This window comes from Leguminivora glycinivorella, chromosome 8, assembly GCF_023078275.1.
Source record: "Leguminivora glycinivorella isolate SPB_JAAS2020 chromosome 8, LegGlyc_1.1, whole genome shotgun sequence".
NCBI lineage: Eukaryota > Metazoa > Arthropoda > Insecta > Lepidoptera > Tortricidae > Leguminivora > Leguminivora glycinivorella.
This window is the reverse complement of record NC_062978.1, coordinates 15,393,334-15,417,139: the sequence shown is the minus strand read 5'-3', so window position 1 is coordinate 15,417,139 and position 23,806 is coordinate 15,393,334. Positions and strand designations below refer to the sequence as shown.

General features: G+C 36.9%; 3 protein-coding genes across 6 annotated transcripts in view; 1 reads left to right on the top strand and 2 right to left on the bottom strand.

Annotated features, from left to right (window-relative positions):
* Nucleotides 1-286: 286 nt before the first annotated feature.
* Nucleotides 287-2,004, top strand: LOC125229042 (mitochondrial inner membrane protease subunit 1). The gene is made up of 2 exons (XM_048133810.1): nucleotides 287-839; nucleotides 986-2,004. Exons 1-2 carry the CDS (start codon nucleotides 732-734, stop codon nucleotides 1,340-1,342), a joined length of 465 nt encoding a protein of 154 aa, XP_047989767.1. The 5' UTR covers nucleotides 287-731; the 3' UTR covers nucleotides 1,343-2,004.
* Nucleotides 1,994-15,791, bottom strand: LOC125229041 (lysosomal acid glucosylceramidase-like). The gene is made up of 13 exons (XM_048133809.1): nucleotides 15,758-15,791; nucleotides 14,160-14,226; nucleotides 13,496-13,632; nucleotides 13,192-13,303; nucleotides 12,166-12,307; nucleotides 11,543-11,699; nucleotides 10,697-10,857; nucleotides 10,036-10,165; nucleotides 5,518-5,631; nucleotides 4,760-4,904; nucleotides 4,121-4,200; nucleotides 3,461-3,740; nucleotides 1,994-2,121 (listed from the first exon to the last, which is right to left on the bottom strand). Exons 2-12 carry the CDS (start codon nucleotides 14,224-14,226, stop codon nucleotides 3,498-3,500), a joined length of 1,488 nt encoding a protein of 495 aa, XP_047989766.1. The 5' UTR covers nucleotides 15,758-15,791; the 3' UTR covers nucleotides 1,994-2,121; nucleotides 3,461-3,497.
* Nucleotides 15,792-17,434: 1,643 nt separating this feature from the next.
* LOC125228608 (transcriptional enhancer factor TEF-1) overlaps nucleotides 17,435-23,806 on the bottom strand; it is an 80,668-nt gene continuing 74,296 nt past the window's right edge. For all 4 annotated transcript variants that reach the window (XM_048133247.1, XM_048133248.1, XM_048133250.1 and 1 more), the window contains 4 exons: nucleotides 23,613-23,693; nucleotides 22,922-23,088; nucleotides 22,054-22,288; nucleotides 17,435-20,597 (listed from right to left, as the gene is read on the bottom strand). In XM_048133247.1, the coding sequence (XP_047989204.1) occupies nucleotides 20,484-20,597; nucleotides 22,054-22,288; nucleotides 22,922-23,088; nucleotides 23,613-23,693 (597 nt within the window). In that variant the 3' untranslated portion in view covers nucleotides 17,435-20,483. The remainder of the gene's footprint in view (nucleotides 20,598-22,053; nucleotides 22,289-22,921; nucleotides 23,089-23,612; nucleotides 23,694-23,806) is intronic.

Sequence of the window (23,806 nt, the reverse complement as noted above, 5' to 3'; positions counted from 1 at the left end):
AGCCAGATTTCGATCGGACGTCCATGCGCTCAAGGCTACGTCCACGTCCGTCGACCGATAGTTTGCACGGTTAAATGTATATTCATTGTCCAGATCCCCGTCCGCGGTCGATTTACGACGGACGTCCGCGTAGTATGTTCCTAGCTTTATGCTAGGCTAATCGAGTGGAAGGGAGATAGATGCAGCACGAACCGAACTGAGCCGATCGCTCGAGCCGATCACGCTTCTCTCTCGTTCGTGCCGCGCTCTTGCTTGCGGGCCTTGCGGAACGGGACAATGACGTCATCTTTTTCGTGCATGCAGCCCGTAGTAACGAGTTATTAGACGTTATCACGTCAAAATACAGGTGAAGCTATTTATAATATAAATAAAAATAGCTTCTCTCTATTGGACCGATTTATCACAAAGGTCTGTTGAGTCCTTATAATATTATGTCATGATAATTTGATTGTCTATGGCGTTGTCACTGTCACGTCAATGTCAAATTGTCATTCAATAAGCAATACAATTTCTTGTTGAATTCAATTGGATATAAATTGGATAAATTAAAGACCATAACCCTCATAACTATTTAAGAAAATAATTATATAAGGATAGTCCAGCTTTACTTAACTCATTAATACGTTTTATATTTAATATTCTTCAAGAGAAAGCCTGAGAAAAAGGGCATCAGCTGATAATGTACAGGTTAATGGTTATGAAACTTAAAGCTTTTTAGGCTATACAGAACGATGCCGTTCTTTAAATTTATTGGCAAAACTTTTGGTTTTATGGGCTACTGTTTCCAATACGCGTGTATCACACATTGTACGTTTGAATATATAGGTGACTTTGTAATGGTAAGTTCAATCTAATAGGTGTAACAGCAACTATAATAGCCTTTGCACTCGACTCTGTGAACTTGTTTTATTTTACTGTAAGTTTGTAACGGCCATGATGCTGCGAAAGTAAACAATATTCTTAAGGACTTTTTCTATTGTTACAGTGCTCAGGCCCATCAATGGAGCCAACATTAGAAACAAATAACATTTTACTCACAGAACACATAACTCCTCGCTTGCAACGGCTACGTCGAGGTGATATTGTCATTGCTAGGAGCCCTCACAATCCTAGCCAGAACATTTGTAAAAGAGTGACTGGCCTCCCCGGAGACAAAATGAGGGGTCAGTTTCCAAGAAGAAGTCAAGTGGTACCGAGAGGGCATGTGTGGTTAGAAGGAGATAATGCAAGCAACTCATCAGACTCGAGGGTCTATGGACCTGTGCCTCAAGGCTTGATCAGAAGCAGAGTACTATGCAGAGTTTGGCCTTTAGACAAAATGGCATCCTTGACTGATAGTTAAACTAATTATACTTGTCTCAAAGTTTATATGTATAAAAAAATGGCAGAGTGCTCCAGGTTGGATTTATTATGGCAGAGTGTAAATAAACAGGATTATTAAGGTAAACAATTTTTAACAAAGAATTTAAAATAAATACATATTAGGAAGTTCTGATTGGTGTATTGGAAGATTTAAATAATTATTTGGCAACTGAGGGTTTAAGAAATCAATTAAATCTTGTTATTAAATGATATCTCTTGCAAGGCGAAACAGTATGCAAAGCCTTATCCAACAATAAATAGCCTTTATTGAAAATTAGATGTGGTTTTGAAAGATTGCTGGTTAAATATGTACCAGAGCAGAGCATACAGACAGAGAGAATCACTCCTGATATGACTATTTTTAAGTTACAGTCTGATATGACTATTTTTAAGTTACATAGCTATACATTTTGTGTATCCCTCCCCTGCAAACCTTGGTAGAGTTTTTGTAGAGTACATGACAAATGATTTCTCCTGTCTCAATGCTCTAAGAAATAGGGAGGTGCAATAAATTTAATAGAATACTGTAAAGTACCACAAATCGCACGGACCACATACATTGTTATTTAATTATCTGTTATGTTTGGAGTTATTGTTGAAGCAATTACCAATGTATTGGAATAAAACAATGTTTTTACAAGATATCATATGTTCTAATTTATGTTGATTTCTATAGTTTTAATGGAACGGGCTTCCATGAGAAGTTCGATGTACCGGGTGTTGCTGATTTCGACGCGAAGGTTTCGTGCAGTGTTTCTCCTGTAGAAAGAGGGACAGAAAATTAGCTCCAGCGAAATGGTTCACATTGGTTAGTTTATTTTTATTGCCCATTGTCAAGCCTTGCTTATGATTTAAGTTTTCATCAAAAAACCTGCCAAATATTGAGTTGAACATAATACAGAGTTTGGTTCATCAATTAAAGATTATACAAGTAAGAAGATATGATGAATTTTCGTTTTTACATACTATAAGTGTGATGAAGGTGACCAGCTGGTTAATTCCATTTCTCCACAAAAAGTTATTTCATTTTACATAGATACAATTTTTTGTAGACAGTGGGCATGACACATATTATTTTGACTTGTAGTGATAGTTATCTTGCTTAGAGTGTTTTTACATTGTCCAGTCCGAAATCTGTAATTGGTTCTACGAAATTAATTCCTTATCCTTTGGGATGAACAATAGATTCGGCCAAGTAATAAATACATATATCACTTTTTAGTTTAGGTCGTACCTATGCGATATTGATACATAGGTATTGGATTGGACAGTGTAAAACAGGGGTTCCCTCTATGTGGCATAACTTTATTTGTCCGAAAGGCTTTTGTCATAACAGATTTGGCATAATCGATTTTTGCCGAATGTTAATGTAGCATAAACATTGTTTGGTATAATTCACGTTATTTCGAATATTATTTTGGCCTACTATTATTGAGGCCGAGTGTCATTAGGAAGAAATAGGATGAGCATACATATCCCATTATCCGAAACTTATTTCGCATACATTTTTCGTTAAGCAGAAATGCGCTTTTAGGTTATAATTGCGAACTCTACAGATACTCACTGCTCCAGAAAAGCACCGCTAGGGAAAAGTGGGTTAGGTCAGGTCAGAACTGCGACCACAACAGACTAGCACCACTAGGGAAAAGTGGGTTAGGTTAGGTTAGAACTGCGACCACAACAGAAAATTACCGCTAGGAAAAAGTGGAATGTGGAAAGGGGAATGTATAATGGTAAGATTCGACCTATACTGATGTTATGCCAAAACATTAAATCGGAACACTAAGTTTATGCACATAAAATTTATGCGTAAAAATTATTCGGAGCACCAAATTTATGTACAAATAATATTCGGACAAATCACAATCTGCCTAAACAGATTATGCTAAACTTGACTATGCCATAGCAGTTTATGCACCAAGCCAATTATGACTAAATCGATTATGCACAATTCATAAAAAAAAATATGCCACAACAGGGTGAACCGTAAAACAGGCCCCTATTTAAAACTTAATTAGAAAAGTAGAGTACAGAGTACCCTCAATGGTTATTAATTTGATTCTGTTCTCGGTGGGGGATGTATATTTGCGCAACTTACGTATTTTGTAGCACCATCACGATATTTCCATCGGGCTTCAAAAACGCTGCATTTTGCAGTGTAAAAGAGTTCTTCTCGAAGACTGAATTCTTCTAGAGCCTCTCGGGATGAACTTCGAGAAGTGTCCCATCGCGTAAAACATGGGTTGCTTTATGAACTCATCTTGGTCTCCGTATACCAAGATAGGTGCGTCGACGTAGTTACGGGCCCAATTTGGCCCGCCTGTTGGATCCAGGCAAAGGTTCCAGTCTATCCAACCGACCACGTAATTGTTGAGATCCTAGAACAGCGCATCATTGTTAACATTACGTTATCATGCAGTAGGTAGATTGTCAAAGTATGTCTAGCAAATTGTCAGTAAAACTCCATGTAAATATCATACCCCCTTTCCTCCCATGAGTGTCGTAGAAGTCGACTGTCGGATAAGGGTTCAATTATGGTGCGGTGTCGGCGATGGTTTGTTAGCACCTGTCACTGCAATATCATAATTTCGTTTTTGTTTAAGAGTGGCTCTGAAATATGAGCAGTTTCATGTGCTCTGCATACCTCTTTCGGGAATTCAGGCGTGTAAACACATAACCGTATTAACAATAAAATTGTCAAATAATCGTAATACCTATACAGATTTTGCTAGGCACATAGTTGGTTATTTATCCATACCTGTAAAATACTCTTGACATATTTTCGAGCCCTGTCCCATGAGCCTATTTCAACTTGCTCCCGGTCCCAAGGCATTCCACCTGTTAAAAGTTTTGTAAACATCATGATGTCGGAAAATCATAAATCGTTCATCGCGAAGCCAAAATACGCAATAGGTACATCGAAATAGTTATTTGTTATACAGGGGGGCAAAGTTGTATTTTAACGCCGAGTGTGGAATTGAAAAACGAGCAAGTGAAAGGATTCTATAGTTGAACCACGAGCGAAGCGAGTGGTTCGAGAATAGAATCCTGAACTTGCGAGTTTTTGAACACACGAAAAGTAAAATACATTTGCACCCGAGTGTAACACAAAACTTTTCCCCTCACTATAGCGAGGAAACTACAACGCAAAAAAATGCGTTTATCACTGCTTCCAGTAGTTCCACAGGTGGTAAATCATCTTTATTACTAGATTCACCTACTTTTATCAATTTTAAAGCAGTTAATTTGACTTTATTCAAGGTCAAATTACTTTACCCACTAGTGGATAAAATGCGTTTTTACCCGCTGGTATTAAAGGACAAAACACGTGTTTCCGAGCTGGTGAGGGGAAAAATTTAAAAATAGCTACAGATATATAAGGGAAAAAATTACGTACCTTCACAAGCTTCTGTAGAAAGCAAAATTTTGTCGGGATATCGGTTCTGTATTGCAGTCATGATAATCGGAGGTATGAAGTTTCCATAATAATGTATTGCTGCACCATCAATGTATTCAATAGATTTTGGGTCTTCCCGTTCCATCTAAAAAACATTCATGAGATTAAACAACATTCTAAGTTTTATCTTTTACTGAGACACAGTATAATAAAGATTACTATCGTACAGTATAGCCACTCCCGCTCCCCGCTAAAAGTGCCATCCACCCCCACTCGGTTACCTCACAGTTACCGCCTGTCAAAACGCGAACAGTCGACCTGTCATATTTCACTCATACAAGAATAGTACGCGTTCACCTACACGAGCTTAGATTGTGTGCTAGGAACGCGCCTCTTTCATATAGTTGATCGCCAGTGTCCGAGGTGTGACTGAGGTGTCCCAATAAATAAGAGTATTCTATATATCTAACATATCATATATGTATAGATTCGGAGACCGTCACCAAAGTACTTATTTGTATATAGTTATGTTTTGGGACTCTTAATCGGATTGGACACTACGCGCCTTTAGAGTTTCAAATTATACTCGTACTTTCGGGAAATGTGACTATTGTCTTCAAATTAATCCTCAAAATTGGATTAATTAGTAGAACATATTTTGATTTCTTTGGGAAAACATTGTAGATTGCTGCGGTAGGAAAAGGGTTTACGGGAACAATGCCACCCTCATCAGTAGGTAGTCTCAGTAAATTACATACCCCGAGCAAGTAAAAAGGCAGATTATATCGCTGGTCGTCTACTGCCAAAATCAACGTGTTGTTGAAGCGGGAGTTACGAACTGTCGGCCCGAGATTGCTCGCCACCCAACGACCCTGAAATACAGCAAAATTATATTAAGTCGGATCTTTGTCGCTCGATTCGATCGATAGATCTAGGGATTCTGCCGGTTTGTGCTCCGTAGCATATCGTAGTTATTTCTTTCTATAGATCTTTCGAATCCAGGTAAGGGCATTTATTTGTGTGATGAGCACAGATATTTGTTCCTGAGTAATGGATGTTTTCTATGTATATAAGTATTTATATATTATATACTAGCTTTTACCCGCGGCTTCGCCCGCGTAATAAAAGTATTCATTAAGATTTTCATTTGGATCCGTAGGGACCGTAGGTTTCTCTGTAGGTATATTTATCTGCGATTATTTCGATTGCACGTAATACTTTTGCTTGCAATGATTGTAGAAATATTACACATCGACCACAGCGTAGGTAATTCTATATACGCTGGGGAAACCTTTATAAACATCCCACATAGCCCGTATTTCGACACTATGATCGGTAAAAAGTACTTTTTTCTATTATCCCTTACAATTTTTTACATTTTGCTTATACTTATCGCAAACGTAATCTTCAAGCAAGCAAACAACGATCGTCTTAGAGCACATTGATTGTAAGAGACCGCCGACCAATTATCCGTATCCCTCTAACGATACCCATATCCGTATCCGTATCCGTATCCGTATCCCTATCGCTATAGCTATCGCTATCGCTATCGCTATCGCTAACGCTATCGCTATCGCTGTCGCTATCGCTATCCCTATAGCTATCCCTATCGCTATCCCTATCGCTGTCCCTATCGCTATCCCTATCGCTATCCCTATCGCTATCCCTATCGCTATCCCTATCCCTATCCCTATCGCTATCCCTATCCCTATCCCTTATCAAGATGTTTAATGATATAACACTTTAAGTTCTCGCGCATTGTACACATATTTAAAGTCACAACATACAGGTCGAACGCGATTAATTAACATTATTTTTACCTTTTTTTTCCCAACGTTTCGATTTAAAGTCACATACAGGTCGAACGCGATTAATTAACATTATTTTTACCTTTTTTCCCAACGTTTCGGCCAGGTTGCACTGGCCGTGGTCGCGGAAGACTGACGTCCCAGCAAAATGTCACCGGAAATGTAAACAACACAAAACTACCCGATATTAATTTATATAAATGTTCGGGGTAGACAAATAAATATAATCTACCCGCTTTTAGTTAATGTTTATTTCCCACCATGTTTATTTTAAAGGTAATAATCGCGTTCGACCTGTATGTGACTTTAAATATATGTTTAATGATTTCTTATCAAGTGCTAAAATATAAAGTTTCATGGTTTTATCTTTTAAAATTAAGAAATACCATACAAACTTTCAACCTATTTTTCAACCCCTTCATCCCTTTTTTTCGAAATAAAAAGTAGCCTATGTTCTGTCTCAGGGTCTAAAGATTGTCTGTTCCAAATTTCATCAAAATCGGTTGCGTGGTTTAAGCGGGAAAGCGTAACAGACAGACAGACAGACAGACAGACAGACAGACAGACAGACAGACAGACAGACAGACAGACAGACAGAGTTACTTTCGCATTTATAATATTATTAGTATATTAGTATATATTAGTATATTAGTATATTAGTATATATTAGTATACTAGCTTTTACCCGCGGCTTCGCCCGCGTACTAAAAGTATTCATTAAGATTTTCATTTGGATCCGTAGGGACCGTAGGTTTCTCTGTAGGTATATTTATCTGCGATTATTTCGATTGCACATAATACTTTTGCTTGCAATGATTGTAGAAATATTACACATCGACCACAGCGTAGGTAATTCTATATACGCTGGGGAAACCTTTATAAACATCCCACATAGCCCGTATTTCGACACTATGATCGGTGGGTAAAAAGTACTTTTTTCTATTATCCCTTACAATTTTTTACATTTTGCTTATACTTATCGCAAACGTAATCTTCAAGCAAGCAAACAACGATCGTCTTAGAGCACATTGATTGTAAGAGACCGCCGACCGATTATCCGTATCCCTCTAACGATACCCATATTATCCGTATCCGTATCGCTATCCCTATCCCTATCCCTTATTAAGATGTTTAATGATATAACACTTTAAGTTCTCGCGCTTTGTACACATATTTAAAGTCACATACAGGTCGAACGCGATTAATTAACATTATTTTTACCTTTTTTCCCAACGCTTCGGTCAGGTTGCACTGGCCGTGGTCGCGGAAGACTGACGTCCCAGCAAAATGTCACCGGAGATGTAAACAACACAAAACTACCCGATATTAATTTATATAAATGTTCGGGGTAGACAAATAAATATAATCTACCCGCTTTTAGTTAATGTTTATTTCCCACCATGTTTATTTTAAAGGTAAAAATAATGTTAATTAATCGCGTTCGACCTGTATGTGACTTTAAATATATGTTTAATGATTTCTTATCAAGTGCTAAAATATAAAGTTTCATGGTTTTATCTTTTAAAATTAAGAAATCCCATACAAACTTTCAACCCTTTCATCCCTTTTTTTCGAAATAAAAAGTAGCCTATGTTCTGTCTCAGGGTCTAAAGATTTTCTGTTCCAAATTTCATCAAAATCGGTTGCATGGTTTAAGCGGGAAAGCGTAACAGACAGACAGACAGAGTTACTTTCGCATTTATAATATTAGTATGGATTAGTAAAATTAGTAAAATTAGTAAATTAGTAATTAGTAATATTAGTAATATTAGTAATATTAGTAATTAGTATATTAGTATATTAGTATAATTAGTATATTAGTATTAGTATATATTAGTATATTAGTATAGTATGGATGGATAGTATGGATGGATTAAGTTGCGTTCCACATGTATCCACTGAACACGCGTGCCATAAATAATCAGCGGACACTCTAATTAAAAATGCAAACATTGTAAAACATGAAAATGAGCATGAAATGAAATGAGCTTTTACCCGCGGCTTCGCCCGCGTAATAAAAGTATTGAGAGACCGCCGACCGATTATCCGTATCCCTCTAACGATACCCATATTATCCGTATCCGTATCCCTATCCCTATCGCTATCGCTATCGCTATCGCTATCGCTATCGCTATCGCTATCGCTATCGCTATCCCTATCCCTATCGCTATCCCTATCCCTATCCCTTATCAAGATGTTTAATGATATAACACTTTAAGTTCTCGCGCTTTGTACACATATTTAAAGTCACATACAGGTCGAACGCGATTAATTAACATTATTTTTACCTTTTTTCCCAACGTTTCGGCCAGGTTGCACTGGCCGTGGTCGCGGAAGACTGACGTCCCAGCAAAATGTCACCGGAGATGTAAACAACACAAAACTACCCGATATTAATTTATATAAATGTTCGGGGTAGACAAATAAATATAATCTACCCGCTTTTAGTTAATGTTTATTTCCCACCATGTTTATTTTAAAGGTAAAAATAATGTTAATTAATCGCGTTCGACCTGTATGTGACTTTAAATATATGTTTAATGATTTCTTATCAAGTGCTAAAATATAAAGTTTCATGGTTTTATCTTTTAAAATTAAGAAATCCCATACAAACTTTCAACCTCTTTTTCAACCCCTTCATCCCTTTTTTTCGAAATAAAAAGTAGCCTATGTTTTGTCTCAGGGTCTAAAGATTGTCTGTTCCAAATTTCATCAAAATCGGCTGCGTGGTTTAAGCGGGAAAGCGTAACAGACAGACAGACAGACAGACAGACAGACAGACAGACAGACAGACAGACAGACAGACAGACAGAGTTACTTTCGCATTTATAATATTAGTATGGAGTATGGATATCGTTGTCTGAGTACCCACAACACAAGCCTTCTTGAGCTTACCGTGGGCCTCAGTCAATCTGTGTAAGAATGTCCTATAATATTTATTTATTTCTGGGTACGAAGCCAAATGAATGAAATGAAAAATGAAATGAAATGAAAAAAAATGAAATAAAATTTATTCGAAACAACACGTTACATCTTGGCAGTTGCACAAGTGGTAAATGTACAGATTGTTGTTCCAAAAAGGATGCTCACGAAACGAAACGCTCGTAGATATCTACCTCTATCGCTCTTGCGTATTGGCGCGACAGAGCCAGACTACCTTTTGCGGCCAGAAATGCCATTCGGCTACGGCACCTGGGGTGAGACATAGCCAGTTGCGTTTGCCACCGCGCGTAACCCCTTAGGGTCTGGTTTAATTTGACCATACGACCTCCTGGCCGTTTGTTGCACCATGGTGGAATGCTACAACCCTATTGGTTGATACGTTCGCATCCCGCTCACGATTGGTCGCATAGACTGCACGCTTAGCTCTCATTCGTGCACCGCTGGACCCCGAATGCTACGTCCTTGCAAACTAATGTATCAGTATATGCGCAGAAATCTTTAAACGTAGCTGTGCATAATATTTACCAGGTTTCGTGGTGACCATCCCACAGAATTGAAGCTGACAAATGGTGCACCGAGGAAGCCGTTGATAGGTTCGTTCGAAGTGGTGATTGCCCATATCTTCACTTCGGCCTTTTCGTATTCTTCCATGAATCTGTACCAAATTGTCAATATGAATGATATAATTCCGTAAGTGAAAATATCATTTTAGCTTAGTAGGAGTAATTGACTTCTGGAAGAGCATAATATTACTAAGTACGAGTATATAGGTATTTAAGATTCAGTGTGATTTACGTTACGTGAGAACCCACGTAACGTTGTAATTTATGTTGTTGTCCCTTGTAAGTTATGACTTAAAGAAATACGTAATTTAGCAGCTATTAAAAAAAAAGCTTTATTTGTTCCACACATACTTAAAACATGAATGAGATTTGAACTGATAAACAAAAAATAAGAACATGTGGGCTCCCTTTTCGGGTAAAAGCTGTTATTCTTCTTTAAATCCTGTTAGTGTTACCTTCTGCTGGGCTGTAGGGCTCAAATCATATTCCTCCATTGCCTCCGGTCTTGGGCAGCAAACTTGAGTAACCTCTTCCCACCCCAGCAGCTGTTATTACATAAACAAAAGCCTAACGAAAGTCACGGTTTTAATCCTTGAAAATAATGTAAGAAAAAAATAACACACCGTATATGGTAGTCAGCATAAGCCTGGTAGTACTCAGGTTTGACGGTTCCATAGCCAGTGATCCTCTCGTTGGTCTTCATCCAAACCGGCGGAGACCAGGTGCTGGCTGTGATCTTGACCTCGTCGGTCGCAACCGCTTGGCTTCTTTTGATCATTGGTAACTAAAAATTAAAAGGTCCGTTCGTACAAATTTAAAGGAAGTGTCAAATGGATGGCGTCAATAGAGATGAATCCTGGACGAAATAAAATGTGATTTTCTTACCAATTTCTGTTCAAAATACTTACTAAAGAAATTGTATATAATCCGATTGAAATTAACAGTACAAATGATTATGATATACTTGTGTAAGTAGATATTTACTAAATGTCAGGTAAAGTAAATCACATTTTAACTTTCGTTCTTATATGTATATTCACCCCAGCTATCTGTATTCAATTTTATTTCACAGTAATTGTTATTTTCTTATTATTTTATTTTCTTTATTGGAGAAACAACAGAAGTAAGCACAAACAAAATTACATCAGGTATGTTATATAATATATACAGTTCAAGAGATGTGCACCTTGTTAATTGATAGTGTAGGGTATGTTAATGTAGTTCTGTAATGTTGCGTTCCTAAACATCCTGATAAGTAAGGCTTCTAGTGTTTTCAAGAAGAAATCCTTTTGCTTACCAGTTAACTTACAACTTACTTAACCGGTGCTTAACCCTTGTGGCTACGTGTGGAAAGAAAATTACCTACTGCACGCACGTTTGGAAATAAGAACTGCAGTCTATAGACACCTGTAGATCCAGATGCGTTATCCCATCCTCTTTCATGTCAAAACGTCTGTGAATTAATTTACCTTTAAAAAGTAGTCTTCGTCTGACAAAGTATAGTTGGACAGCGCGTGGTCGTACCGAGGTTCTTCATTGTACGTGTAGGGGTGTGTCGAGAAATCTGCTCCTCCGATAGGCACTCGTATCATGTTATATTCCAAACCTGTTCTTGAGAAGTACGAGCTGCAAAAAAAAATGACTCGTTTCATTTCTAAATTGTTTTAAATTGGTCCTCTTTGCTTCGCTTTCCTCAATAGTTCTCTGGGGGCTGATTCGAAATCAGATTCCCAGTGGGAGCGTAGATTCGGATCCTACCGGCTGCGCCATGTAAAATATGTATTGTTGAGACGGAAGAGTAAATAACAAACGTAAGCTGGTTCTAAGGCTGGATCTTTTTACATCTACCCACACATACCAAAGCTTCTATGTGACAGTGACCACATGATTCCGGGTGATAGATTTCCAGGCCTTTCGATCCCTTTAGACTTTTAAGGCATCTTGGACCTTGACGGAAAGCGATTTGCTAACTTGGTCGGTTTTAAACTCAGTATGGTCGGTTTTAAACTCAGTATTGTCACCTGTGAAGTATTGTGTGCGAAGGTCTTTTAATGGCATACAACATTTGTAGTTCTTGCTATTGTTGACTTACTTAATGAAGTGAACTTGAGCAGCATCTGATAATTTTCTCCAGTTGATGGCGGCGGCATCAGTTACGGACCCTCCAAATCCTTCGATATATTGAAATCGAGCGATGGTGAAGAGTCTCAACACTACTCGTCTCAAAGTTTCTTCTGTAAAAAAGCTAAAATTCAATTTTTGGCACAAGCTTTTATCGCCGACTGTACTTTTCTTGCAACACTTACCTAGTGCTCTCCGAGACTTTTTTAAAAACCCCTTACTCGGATCGATGGGGATATGACATTTAATTACAGAGTTCCTATGGCCACCTTTCTGCTCCATCACCAGATCAGCTACATGATACCATAATATTGCATTGTCATGATTTACCGGATCGGAAACCGGGAAGTGGGTCAAATTTAACTTGCAAGATTTGATTACAGACAAACAACTGGACAGATGAAAGTAAATAAAAGCTTTTTGTAATAACCTAACCACAAAATAAAAAAAATTAAAAACCCCCTACCGCGACATAATGGACCGATTTTCATGAAACATGGTTAAGAACACTTTTGACTAAAACTCAGGTTTCAAACAAAAAAAAAACTAAATCTAAATCGGTTCATCCGTTCGGGAGCTACGATGCCACAGACAGACAGACAGACAGACACGTCAAACTTATAACAACCCGTCGTTTTTGCGTCGGGGGTTAAAAGACTTATAACACCCCGTTTTTTTGTGTCGGGGGTTAAAAAAGATGTAAGCAGGATTAGTATTTTTTTCCGATTTACATGTAGGTACTGTCTTTGGTAGGTAACCAATTCTGTGAACGAAACCGAAACTGTGGTGGTAACCTATCTGGGAACGAAAAATACTCAGCAGTGTACCTACTTAGTGTAGAGGTAACGGTTGAGGTGAAATCGTTGGCAGCTCGTGATGGAAACAAACTTGAACAAACTTCTTTGAAACTTGAACCGTTTGATAGCGTATTTCACTAACTAAACACCTACGAGTAGACGTTGTTCCGTATAAGATTAAAATTATATAATGTAGCTACCTTCCTCATCCTCATCTTCAGATTCTTCTGGATTTTCTACATCGGGTACACTTTCTTCTTGATTCGATACTGTCTCGATCACACCGAAGCTTTTTTCGAATCTTTGTCCAGCCTGAAATGTATGAAATAAGTATATTTGAAATAAAAGTACTAAACACGCCAAGTTTTGCCCGTAGGGATTTGCCACAGGCTGCAGTACCTACTATTAATATACCTAAAAAAACTATATACCTCTCTTCTTTACTATAAGTATGGGGCATTCCACCGGGTAACCGCGTGAAATACTTAATTTATTATTTCTTACATCACTCGACGTGTAGGCGACATATGTCCCCGGTGCTGGCTCCTCTCTCGTTATGGTATCACAGTATGTAGCGTCGCATACGCAGACTATAGAGCGGCCGGGAATTCCAACATCTCTGGCGCGACATGGCAGGTCCTCTGTACAAAAAGTTTATGTATGACATGTCTCACAAAATTTGTTTTTTATCATGCAGAAACGTCTGCGGGCGATATTACATATTTTTAAATTAAAGGAAAAATGGAAAAATTCACACCTCCGGCAGGACTCGAACCTGCGACCTTTGGCCTCGGCAAGGTGTGAATTTGAATTTTTCCATTTTTCCTTTAATTTAAAAATATGTCTCACAAAGTTTATGCATGATGATGACTGATGATATACTGGGCTAGCGATTTAGTGGTTGTCGGTTTCCACTTTTGATTTATATTAAGAAGCTCATTTCTGCTTTATGAAAAAAATAATGTTAGGTATGTATGTGTAGGTACAGTACTGTACATATTGGCAAAAAAGAGTAGAAATTAAACTTGTTTTTATCATTTACTTTTGTCATACAGATGTGACTCAATAGCTGCCACATACAAAACTATTTACATAGACGGTGGCGCCCCCATTATTTTTTACTCTTCTTGCCAGGCTATAGGTACTTAGACTTAGTGAAGGTACGTACCGGTGATTCCTAGTGCTATAACTGCACTTACTACGAGTGTTGCAAGACCCAAGCGCGCCCTGCCCATCTGTGATAAATGTAACAATTACTATGGTTGTTTTTCGATCAGTTTTTATTGTGAAATACGATGAAGTACCTAGGTCAGTGGAGGGTCTGACAGAGTCGCAATCTAGAAATTGTTTTTTTTTTTACAAAAAAAAACAGCGTAGGTACGTAGATGGGCCTATTTAGTTACACTTAACACGTTCACTGTCTTGCTCTAAATTGTAAACCTTACAGCTTTGGGATCATCCACATTTCACGTCACACCAAATTTCAGATTTTTGGACCCCTCCCCCCCCTATGTCCCGCTTTTTGGTATCCCATTAACAGGGATTGTCACATTTAGTATGGCCCCCCCCTCCCCCTTACACTGTGACGTAATATATGGATGACGCCTAATTATAATGAGACTTGCAGCATGTGGGACACTGAACAGTGAACGTGTTAAATCAAGTGATCCATACTAATATTATAAATGGGAAAGTGTGTGTGTCTGTTTGTTTGTTCGTCTTTCACGGCAAAACGGAGCGACGAATTGACGTAATATTTTAAGTGGAGATAGTTGAAGGGATGGAGAGTGACAGGCTACTTTTTGTCTCTTTCTAACTAACCTCACACTTCCCTAAAATGGGGAGGGAGGGGGATTTTTGTATGGAGCATTCCGCAATTTACGAATTTAACGCGAGCGTAGCCGTAGCGTAATAATATAATCACGAAATTTACAATTGGAACATTATAAGGGCCACTTGCACCACCGAAAATGGAGGGTTAACCCGAGGTTAACTCACCATTTTATATGGAATTCGACAATTGACAGCCCACTAACCTTGAGTTAAGCGGGTGGCAAGTGGCCCTAAGAAAGAATATCGTTTTATGTAACTTATATGCAGAGATCGGATTTTTGTGCGTCATCTCATAGTAAAAGTCATTAAAATGACGTAAGTCACTAAGAATGTCGCAAATCCGTCCGATCTCTGCTTATATGACATTAAATGAAACAAAAACTCGTTCGACTTACTTTAAATTATCAAGAAATATTTTTAAAGAACGAAAGCAGTAGTCGTTCCCATGTTCATTTCATGTCTTAGGCCGTCCAAGGATTAAGTGTCTACTTCGCCCAAGTAGAAATATGGTATAAAACGCCTTTGGTGCGATGGAAATGGAAACCTCATCTAATAATTTGTGAAAATAAACAACTCCGATCGATTTTCGGATCGAGATATTTGCAAATACATATATGTATATGCTTTCTCGTTTTGTATCTGGGGGCCGATTTTTGAATCTCGAGTCTACTAGTATTATTTGATCTGTGCTCGAGTGCACGATTTCGCCATTCAAAAGTCTACGGAAAGCGGTGAAATGGGTTTTTTCAAAACGAGCGCTAGAATTTTGGAATCTAGTGCTGACCACTCGTTCTCAATGCTATTAGCGAAATTTCTATGGCTAGCAGTGGAGATATTATTGAATGAAATCTACGAAATCAAGTGGTCGAAGTTCAAAAATGGCCCCCCAGCTCGGGAAATTCAACTTAATATATTGCAAAAATATTTACTTACCTTCCTCACCGCTGCCCGCTCAATGTGAGGTCTAAAAATTGTGTCATTAATCTATTGATTAAATCGTGATAACATATGATTAAAACCTAATTATCTTTCAAATTAATTGATAAGTTTAGGTAATTGATTAATCCGGAAATCACACTGACAAATATTTGTTCAGTATTTACAGGTGTCTTCTTTAATATAGTGTTTTTTTAACTTAATATCAAGATTACATTCCTGAGCCTATTAATTTGTGAGATAATCTGATAAAGTGATAATACTTTTGCAAATATATGCACATTTGCATATAGAACATTCCAATACCACTACGAATTTCGGCATCTATACCTTGTACTTTTGGCACTTGAAAAAAGTGTAAACAAACCGGAGCCGTCAAATTTGACAGATCCAGGGATAGTGAACCTTTTGAGGCCAGAAACCTTTTCCTGTAAAATTTAGCTTAAAACCAATATTTCGTAAAAAGTCATAATTTTTCGTTGGTAAAGTTCGGAAGGTAAGGGGATAGTATTTTATTTTTTACATTTTCCTTCATAATTCTTTTTATTTTCCACTACAAAAAAATTATAAAAAATAGTTTTGATATGTACAATTTGAGCTCTTTCTAATGATACCCACCCCACTTGACCTAGTAACTTGACATTTACAGTTTGCCTCCTTCCATTTTGGCTATTTTCTATAATTAATATTAATATATTTTTAAAAATAAGTTTCAGTTTGTAGAGGTTTAAAATGTTCATAATTGTTCCAAATTTCAAATCGATAGCGTAAGTAGTTCTCGAGATATTTAGAAATGTGACAGACATACAGACAGACGGACAAAGCGTCGCCATAAGGGTTCCTTTTGTACCTTTTATATTTATGTTTTTTAGGGTTCCGTACCCTAAAAAACATAAATATAACAATCATCAACACAAATATCGAACTCGGAACAGATGGTGATGATGATGATGATGATTGATAACAAGCAATGGCAAATGTCAGACATAAAATTTATATTTTAGTGGAGTTAGGTGCGTTTTCACATTATCCGATCCGATATCGGATGTAGGACCGATATCCCATACAATACAGGCGCCATCTTGGATTTTTCCATCGAAATCCTTCCGACATCCGATATCGGATCGGATAATGTGAAACCGGAGTTACACCCAGATTAAAATGCAACCATGAGTTTTAAACCTCTGCAAAATTAGGTACTTTTTGGTTGATGGTTCCCTGAAGAAAATAATAATATTCATTAAATGTTAATGACGATATGTTTGTATTCGTGAAGGTGTATACGTTTCGTCAAATTAAACGAAATTACATGTTAGTGGAATGAAATGGAAAATAGTAGTGACCTCAATTATTTTTAAATAGAGAAAAAAATTCAGGAACCAAACGTTACCTAATAAACAACCCTCAAATTTGACAGCTCAGGTTTGTTTACACTTTTTTCAAGTGCCAAAAGTACAAGGTTATAAGTATTTGGCAATCCAACAGATTTTAAATAAAAAATTACATACGTCGGCGTAACTGGGATAAGATTTTGGTGCCTGTATTAGTACATATTACCTAGTTCGTTTCAGAGTGATTTGCGAAGTCGCAGTTTATATTTAGACAGCTGATATTTTTAATTAGGGTTACAGAGGGATTATACCACAGTCTGGGTGATTATAGTGAAATAAAAACTCCACTTTTATGAAGACAATATAATTAAATTTTCATACAAATCTTTAACGTAATATTATCTTTAAAATACTGTACACAAAGTCGGCTGGTCTTGTAGAAAATCATTTACCTACTACTAAACATATCAAAAGAAAATATTATTTCTCAAGAAAAATACTATTGCATAATCTTATAACGAAAAGCAAATGATTGTCTGCAACGATGCCGACTAAATCTTTTATATTTTTAGTTTGATATGGCAGATTGTCGATATGAAAGACTTTTCAAAGCGAAGATCGCTTAGAACACTAGCGGAAAGAAATGCACTAAAGGTATACCTATTTACAAAATGAATTTACACATTGTTGCCAACTACAAAGTAAATAAAAAAATGTAAACTACCAATGACAATTTTTGTTTACACAGCATTTAATCTCTTTTGAGTAAAATGAACCATAAAAATGTATAATATCACAACAAATTAGATCTGTTTTTAAGACGCCAATAGAAGGCTAATTTCTTAATACTTTAATGAAATCGAAATTGCAACCAAAATTAAGTTTTTTAAGTACCGAGTACGACATTAGTTTTACAATCGGAAACGACCATCGCCATACAAAAAAAAACTTAAAACTATTCACTTTACAATTATCTAATATAACTATATCAAATAAATACAAAAATCTCTTATTGTTATTATCTAAGATAATATTTGCCTACCTCATGTCTTGAAACTAAAACTATTTAATGCACATAAACCTTAACGCAGTTTAAACTTAAATGTGCGCACGCCCTTGCGCTGATGGGAGGACCCTTAAAATATTTGACTAAAAGAGAGATCAAATCATTGCCACGTAAATACTTATTGTATAATCGGCAGGTTCTATCGAGTAACGTGTCAACACTTACTTTGTACTTTGAGAGTTGAAAGCGAGATGCCTAGTTGCTGCGTAAATGAGACAGAGAAGAATTGGTTGGACATGATCTCACTGGATGCGGATGCTAATATGACATAGTATTGCTTTCAACCTAGCTGCCAGGGGATTAGTGCTCTGATACGAAAGTTTCAGAAGTGATTATGCATGGAAGCAGGCGTAAAGTTAGAAAAACGTATATGGATCTCAAGTATTTCCAAAAATATATAATACAAGTTGATGTCGTCTTTCAATATAAATCACGAATATATTGTCTTGTGTGTTTATCGCTCTAATAAATATTAAATGTGGCAAGCACAACACAAAAGCGCACAGAGGTCGCCAATTAAAAATAAGGAAATTTAAAAAGTGTAGAAATCATAGACAATAGACGAAAAATGGAAACGTGTTAAAGTCTACGCCTAAGTCAAAGTCATTGCATTTTAGGACCATCTGAATTCTTTCGTTTGGCGTTTGGTAAGGCATTCGCTTAAGAAACTAAATAACAGAATATTTATCAGGTTAGTGAAAAAAAGGATAATAGAACACTATTCGCCACATTTAGGTTGGTTTAACCTATTGGTTATTTTACTCAACACAACATTGTACCACAACAGTGCTTAACAACTGATTAAAACTTTTTGTCTTTAATTTACTAGACACTTCTTAATAATTCTTACTTATGAAACCTATGAATGATTCATGGTATCCTACACTAAGTTTTAATCTTTCCACTGTTCTAATACTTATATTTTTCCTTAAATTTTTGCAAATTATGTTATTAAACACAGTGAAAAGACTAATATGCTCAAGTAATTTATGTTAATGTAACATAATTATAGAGGCACTGTGTGTATTCAATTCTATCTTCTTATTTGATATTATTTTACACGCGTCTACTGAACGATATTATTTTTATTTTAAGAATTATGTAAAATATTAATAAAACTCTTCAAATAGGGTTTTTTGAGACCCAAGAGATATTCAATATTTCACTACTTTTTGTTGCAATTTTTTTGATTTTGTAGGATTAATGTCTGTAGTTTATTATGGTGACGCTTGACAAGTCAAGTAAGTTTTAATTGTAAATAATATTCATTGAAATGTTACCTTTCTACCCATATCCGACATGACATGAGCCAGAATTGATATCTAGAAGACTTTTCGAGAAAAAGACGCTCTAGGTATTACACTATATTAGTTACAATTAAACCTTGAAAATATCCGAATGAAATGCTAAAATAGAAATATTTAAATTGAGCTATACAATAAACATTTAGTTACAAAAATATTGTAGCGTATTTTCAGATCACAATTTACTATGTTACGATTGCAACACTATCAAATTACAGTTATACTTTTCTAGATCTGTCAAATCATATAAAGTTATTAATAAAAGTGGATAAAGTTAATCACTATGTGATCCGACAGTTGGACTTGAACCCGCAACCCTGTCTTTAGCGTAGTAATTGGTAACCTCTATAACTGAATTTCTTTTTTTGCAAGAACGACGTGTGATCTTGGCGTGCATTTTTATTCAGATACTCTTTCTAAAAATTAGTCATGGAGTACCTATTTATGGGTCAAAAAATCAGACGTAAAGTTAAGAAAAATTAGTTCCAGTAAAATTAATGTTGATTTTGATGGTAGTGATGATTCGTCAGTTGGTTCATAAAACCCTTTGAATACTAAGGGCCAGTTGCTTCAAGCACAGTTAACAGACACGTCAACGTCACGCAGCAGTGTATGGAAATTCCCATACAAAAAAATCTGCGAATGTTCAATTCGGTAACAGACGGTTTGGTGCAAGCGACCCTAAGGCATGTTTAGAGACGTACATCGAAAACCGTGCATATCTAGTACAGAAGGCATAATAGAAAGAGCCAAGAAACTGAAAAAGTCAGTATTAAAATAAATTGTGATGTCGCAAGGCTTCGGGTAGTGCGGGTTCAAGTCCAGCTCGAACACCATAGTTTTACATATTTTGCCTTGTAGTCACTACACTTTCGTAAGACTTGCTGTATACAACAAACGGATATAAGGTCTCTGAGAAGTAAGCACTTAGATCCTTAGAGAGTGTGTGAGGTCCATATCTAGAAGTCGGTGTGCCGAAGGAATGATGCTACGGACAGGCGGAGGGGGGAGGGAGGGGTGGTTCAGTCTTTCACGAGCCTGTAGATGTGGTGTTGCGCGCCGTGCTCACTGTTCGACACTTCAAACACAAACGCGGCACATAACAATGTCTCTTGAGTATCTCTATTTGACACCACCTGTGGACAACAGAAAAAGTTATGTAGGCAAATTGACAACATTTCATATTTTTGAGTACTACTTTTTATTGTTTGGTTTGAAAGAACTAAATACTAAAAGATACACGTATTTTTTAATTTTTCCAAAAACTGCTATTTTAATGAGAAAATCCCTTCTTATTACTACTTCGAGCAGAAAGAGCGTAAGTTACAAACGTCAAGACACAGCTTCGTGACGTCACATGTGTTGTTTCATACACATAAGAAAACGACAAAATCATTTCTAAAAAAAAAGTTTTAACAGTCAGCTCAAACAGTCCGGTATGTCTGACTGTCAAGTCTCACTGTCAACCATAGTGAATGACTACGAACCATAGACTAAGCCATGAAATTTTTAATATCTTTGCTACGAACTGTGATAAGTGTCACTGTCAAGCTCAAGTGACATCCCAACTGGAAGATTTTTTTGGTATAGTGGCAGCTCTAAATCAGCTATTTGACGTCACTTCCCCTTTAAACTATTTTTAAGATTTTTATACTAAAAATACGGAAAAAAAATTAAAAAAATTATTTATGTGATCTACAAGCGTATATCTCGAAATGGTTTTCGATTTAGGGACATTGAAAATTTTGAAACGTTGTCAATTGAAAGTTGTTTGCTGAAATGCTCAAGCTTTTGTTTATTAACTTAGCTTAAATGTGCAGTAAGAGTAAGAGTTAAATTACTCCCCTCGTGAACAAATTTCTATCCAAGGAGGGTCACGTTTCATTTAAAAGTGATATTTCATTGATCACGTGGATAATTCCAATTCCATCCATCATTTGTCTGCTCATGCATCATAACATAATGCAAATATTAAATACTCTTGCAAGTTAAATCAGACCATTAGTCGATTGTTCAAAATTTCTTACAATAGTTGGGTTTCTTTGCAATATTATTGATGCTAGCTGATAGCCATAGATAGAGTATATCATACATATTTATACATTCATATGCATGGGTAGAGATTCAGTCTTAGAACCAGCTGACGTGTATTATTGACTCCTCTATCTCAATACATTGGCGCAGTCGGTAGGATACGAACCTATGCTCCCAGAGGGAATCTGATTTTCAATACACACACACAAAAACAGCAGGGTTAGCACATGATTGCCGCGGGAATATGTCGCCACGAGATAGACTACCCGTCCTTATGTCATTTATTCAGTTAGAAGAAGACGTGTGATCTATCTCGCGGTGACATACTCTCTCGGCCATCATGTGCTAGGCCTACAGATGATTTGAGAATACAGATGTCGCTAAGGAGAAAGAGTGGTAATGGATCTGCGTCAGCTTCAAGCCGACAATTGTGAAACGGTGCATGATCGGGAGAAGTGGCGTGCTCTCGTTTTCGAGGCCAAGATCCTCTCGAGTCGAGAAGCCACATTAGTTACTTATCATCAACAATTAAGTTTTTTTAATAATTCCAAATCTTACCTGAAGAATAGTGAAGTTCTCTAGCACGCTATTCATCATGTACTTCTCAGGTAGATGCTTGAGCTTGTGTATGAAGTTGACCATGTATTCGCACATGGGTGAGCGGTGGATGCGATACACGAACCTCCCGCCCTCGAACCGCGCGTATTCCGTCTCCACCTTTTCCACTACTTGCTTCCCGAATGAACACACTTTTGTGCTACACGTTATGGTCATGTTTTCGTTGCTTTCATACCTGGAATTGGAGAAGAATGATGTTTGATAATAGTTTGTGCTGTTACTGTTTTACATGAATCTGCAATTCTGCAGGTTCAGGTTAAATGCGTACAAATAAAAATACATTTAGGGCCACTTGCACCAACGAAAATGGAGAGTTAACCCGAGGGCTAACCCACCATTTTATATGGAAATTGACAGTTGACAGACCACTAACCCTGAGTTAAGTGGTTGGTGCAAGTGGGCCTTAGTGATCAGAGACCAAAAATCAGACTATCAGGAACTATCTGTCCCGTATTTTAGGATATTGATCCCAGGGCGGACCAACCGATACGTCGGGATCGTGGCATAAGTGAATAATATGACAAACATTTGGTGATCCAAGTGGATATCTTATTTATCTACATCGGCTATGAATGTGTTAAGCTGTTAAGGCTGTCTACTTGAAAAAAATGGTATAACCATTGAACTTAGAATCAGTATCACACAACTGTCGCTTTAGATACCTTACAGCTTGGAAAAAATTAGAAACTAAAAAAGTGGCAACATTGTTGTGTCACTTTTTAATTTCTAATTTATTTTTGCCAAACTGTAGCTGAACATATACTAAAATCGAAAAAGAACATCCAAAAACACGTTTTAAAATACTTACACACTAGTAACTCCATAAAATGCTCCGGGATCGTCTAAATTATTTGTGTTTAGGTCCGCCCAGAACTTGACCAGAAAGAAAGCGTTCCGAGGTCCCTTCTCGTACAGCTCTTTCAAGCCGCCTTTCTTTTCGGGGAACTTGTCATTTATTTGTTGGACATCTACCGACTGAAAACAAATATTACTTATTAGTTACTACATACCTATAGGTACATTAACATCCATTTATTTATATATCAAGTAGTAGTTCGCCTCGCCTATTCATCATACAAAAAAAATCCGATGAAGTGTAGCAGGGAATAACTTAACTGAACCTTTCAGTAGTTTAGACTGTCGGAACTATTGTTTCCAAGAATATTTTTAAAACTTTAATATTATTTTACAGTGCATAATTATGTTCATAAAGAGTTCATTTGTATCTGCGGTATTGGTATTCATATAAAGTGATACTTTTCCGCACGTGTGCAATTGCATAGCTAGAGACTTACCGCCATAGGCAGTGCTAACTAGTACCGCTAATAATAATTGACTCATTTCCTCGCATAATGCACTCAAAAATGTTATATGAAATACTTGTTGAAATATAGGCGTATTCCTAACTCGTGTCCGTTTATAATACTAAATTAGGGGAAAAGCTTCCTTTGTTAGAACTTTTATATTATTATGTTGGTAATGTAATAAGGATTCCTCACCTCTAATAACGGGTCGGCGTATGTAACTGAACCACCTATGTGAACGAATAGATGTTGTGACAGCGTTGTACTCGGCGGATACTGTAAAGAAAAAAACAAAATGTGGATTAATTTACTTCTGTGATTATTTTTACTATCATTATTACAAAAAAAAAAATTTACTTCGTCGGCTTAGAGCTTTGCTTTTCAACGTG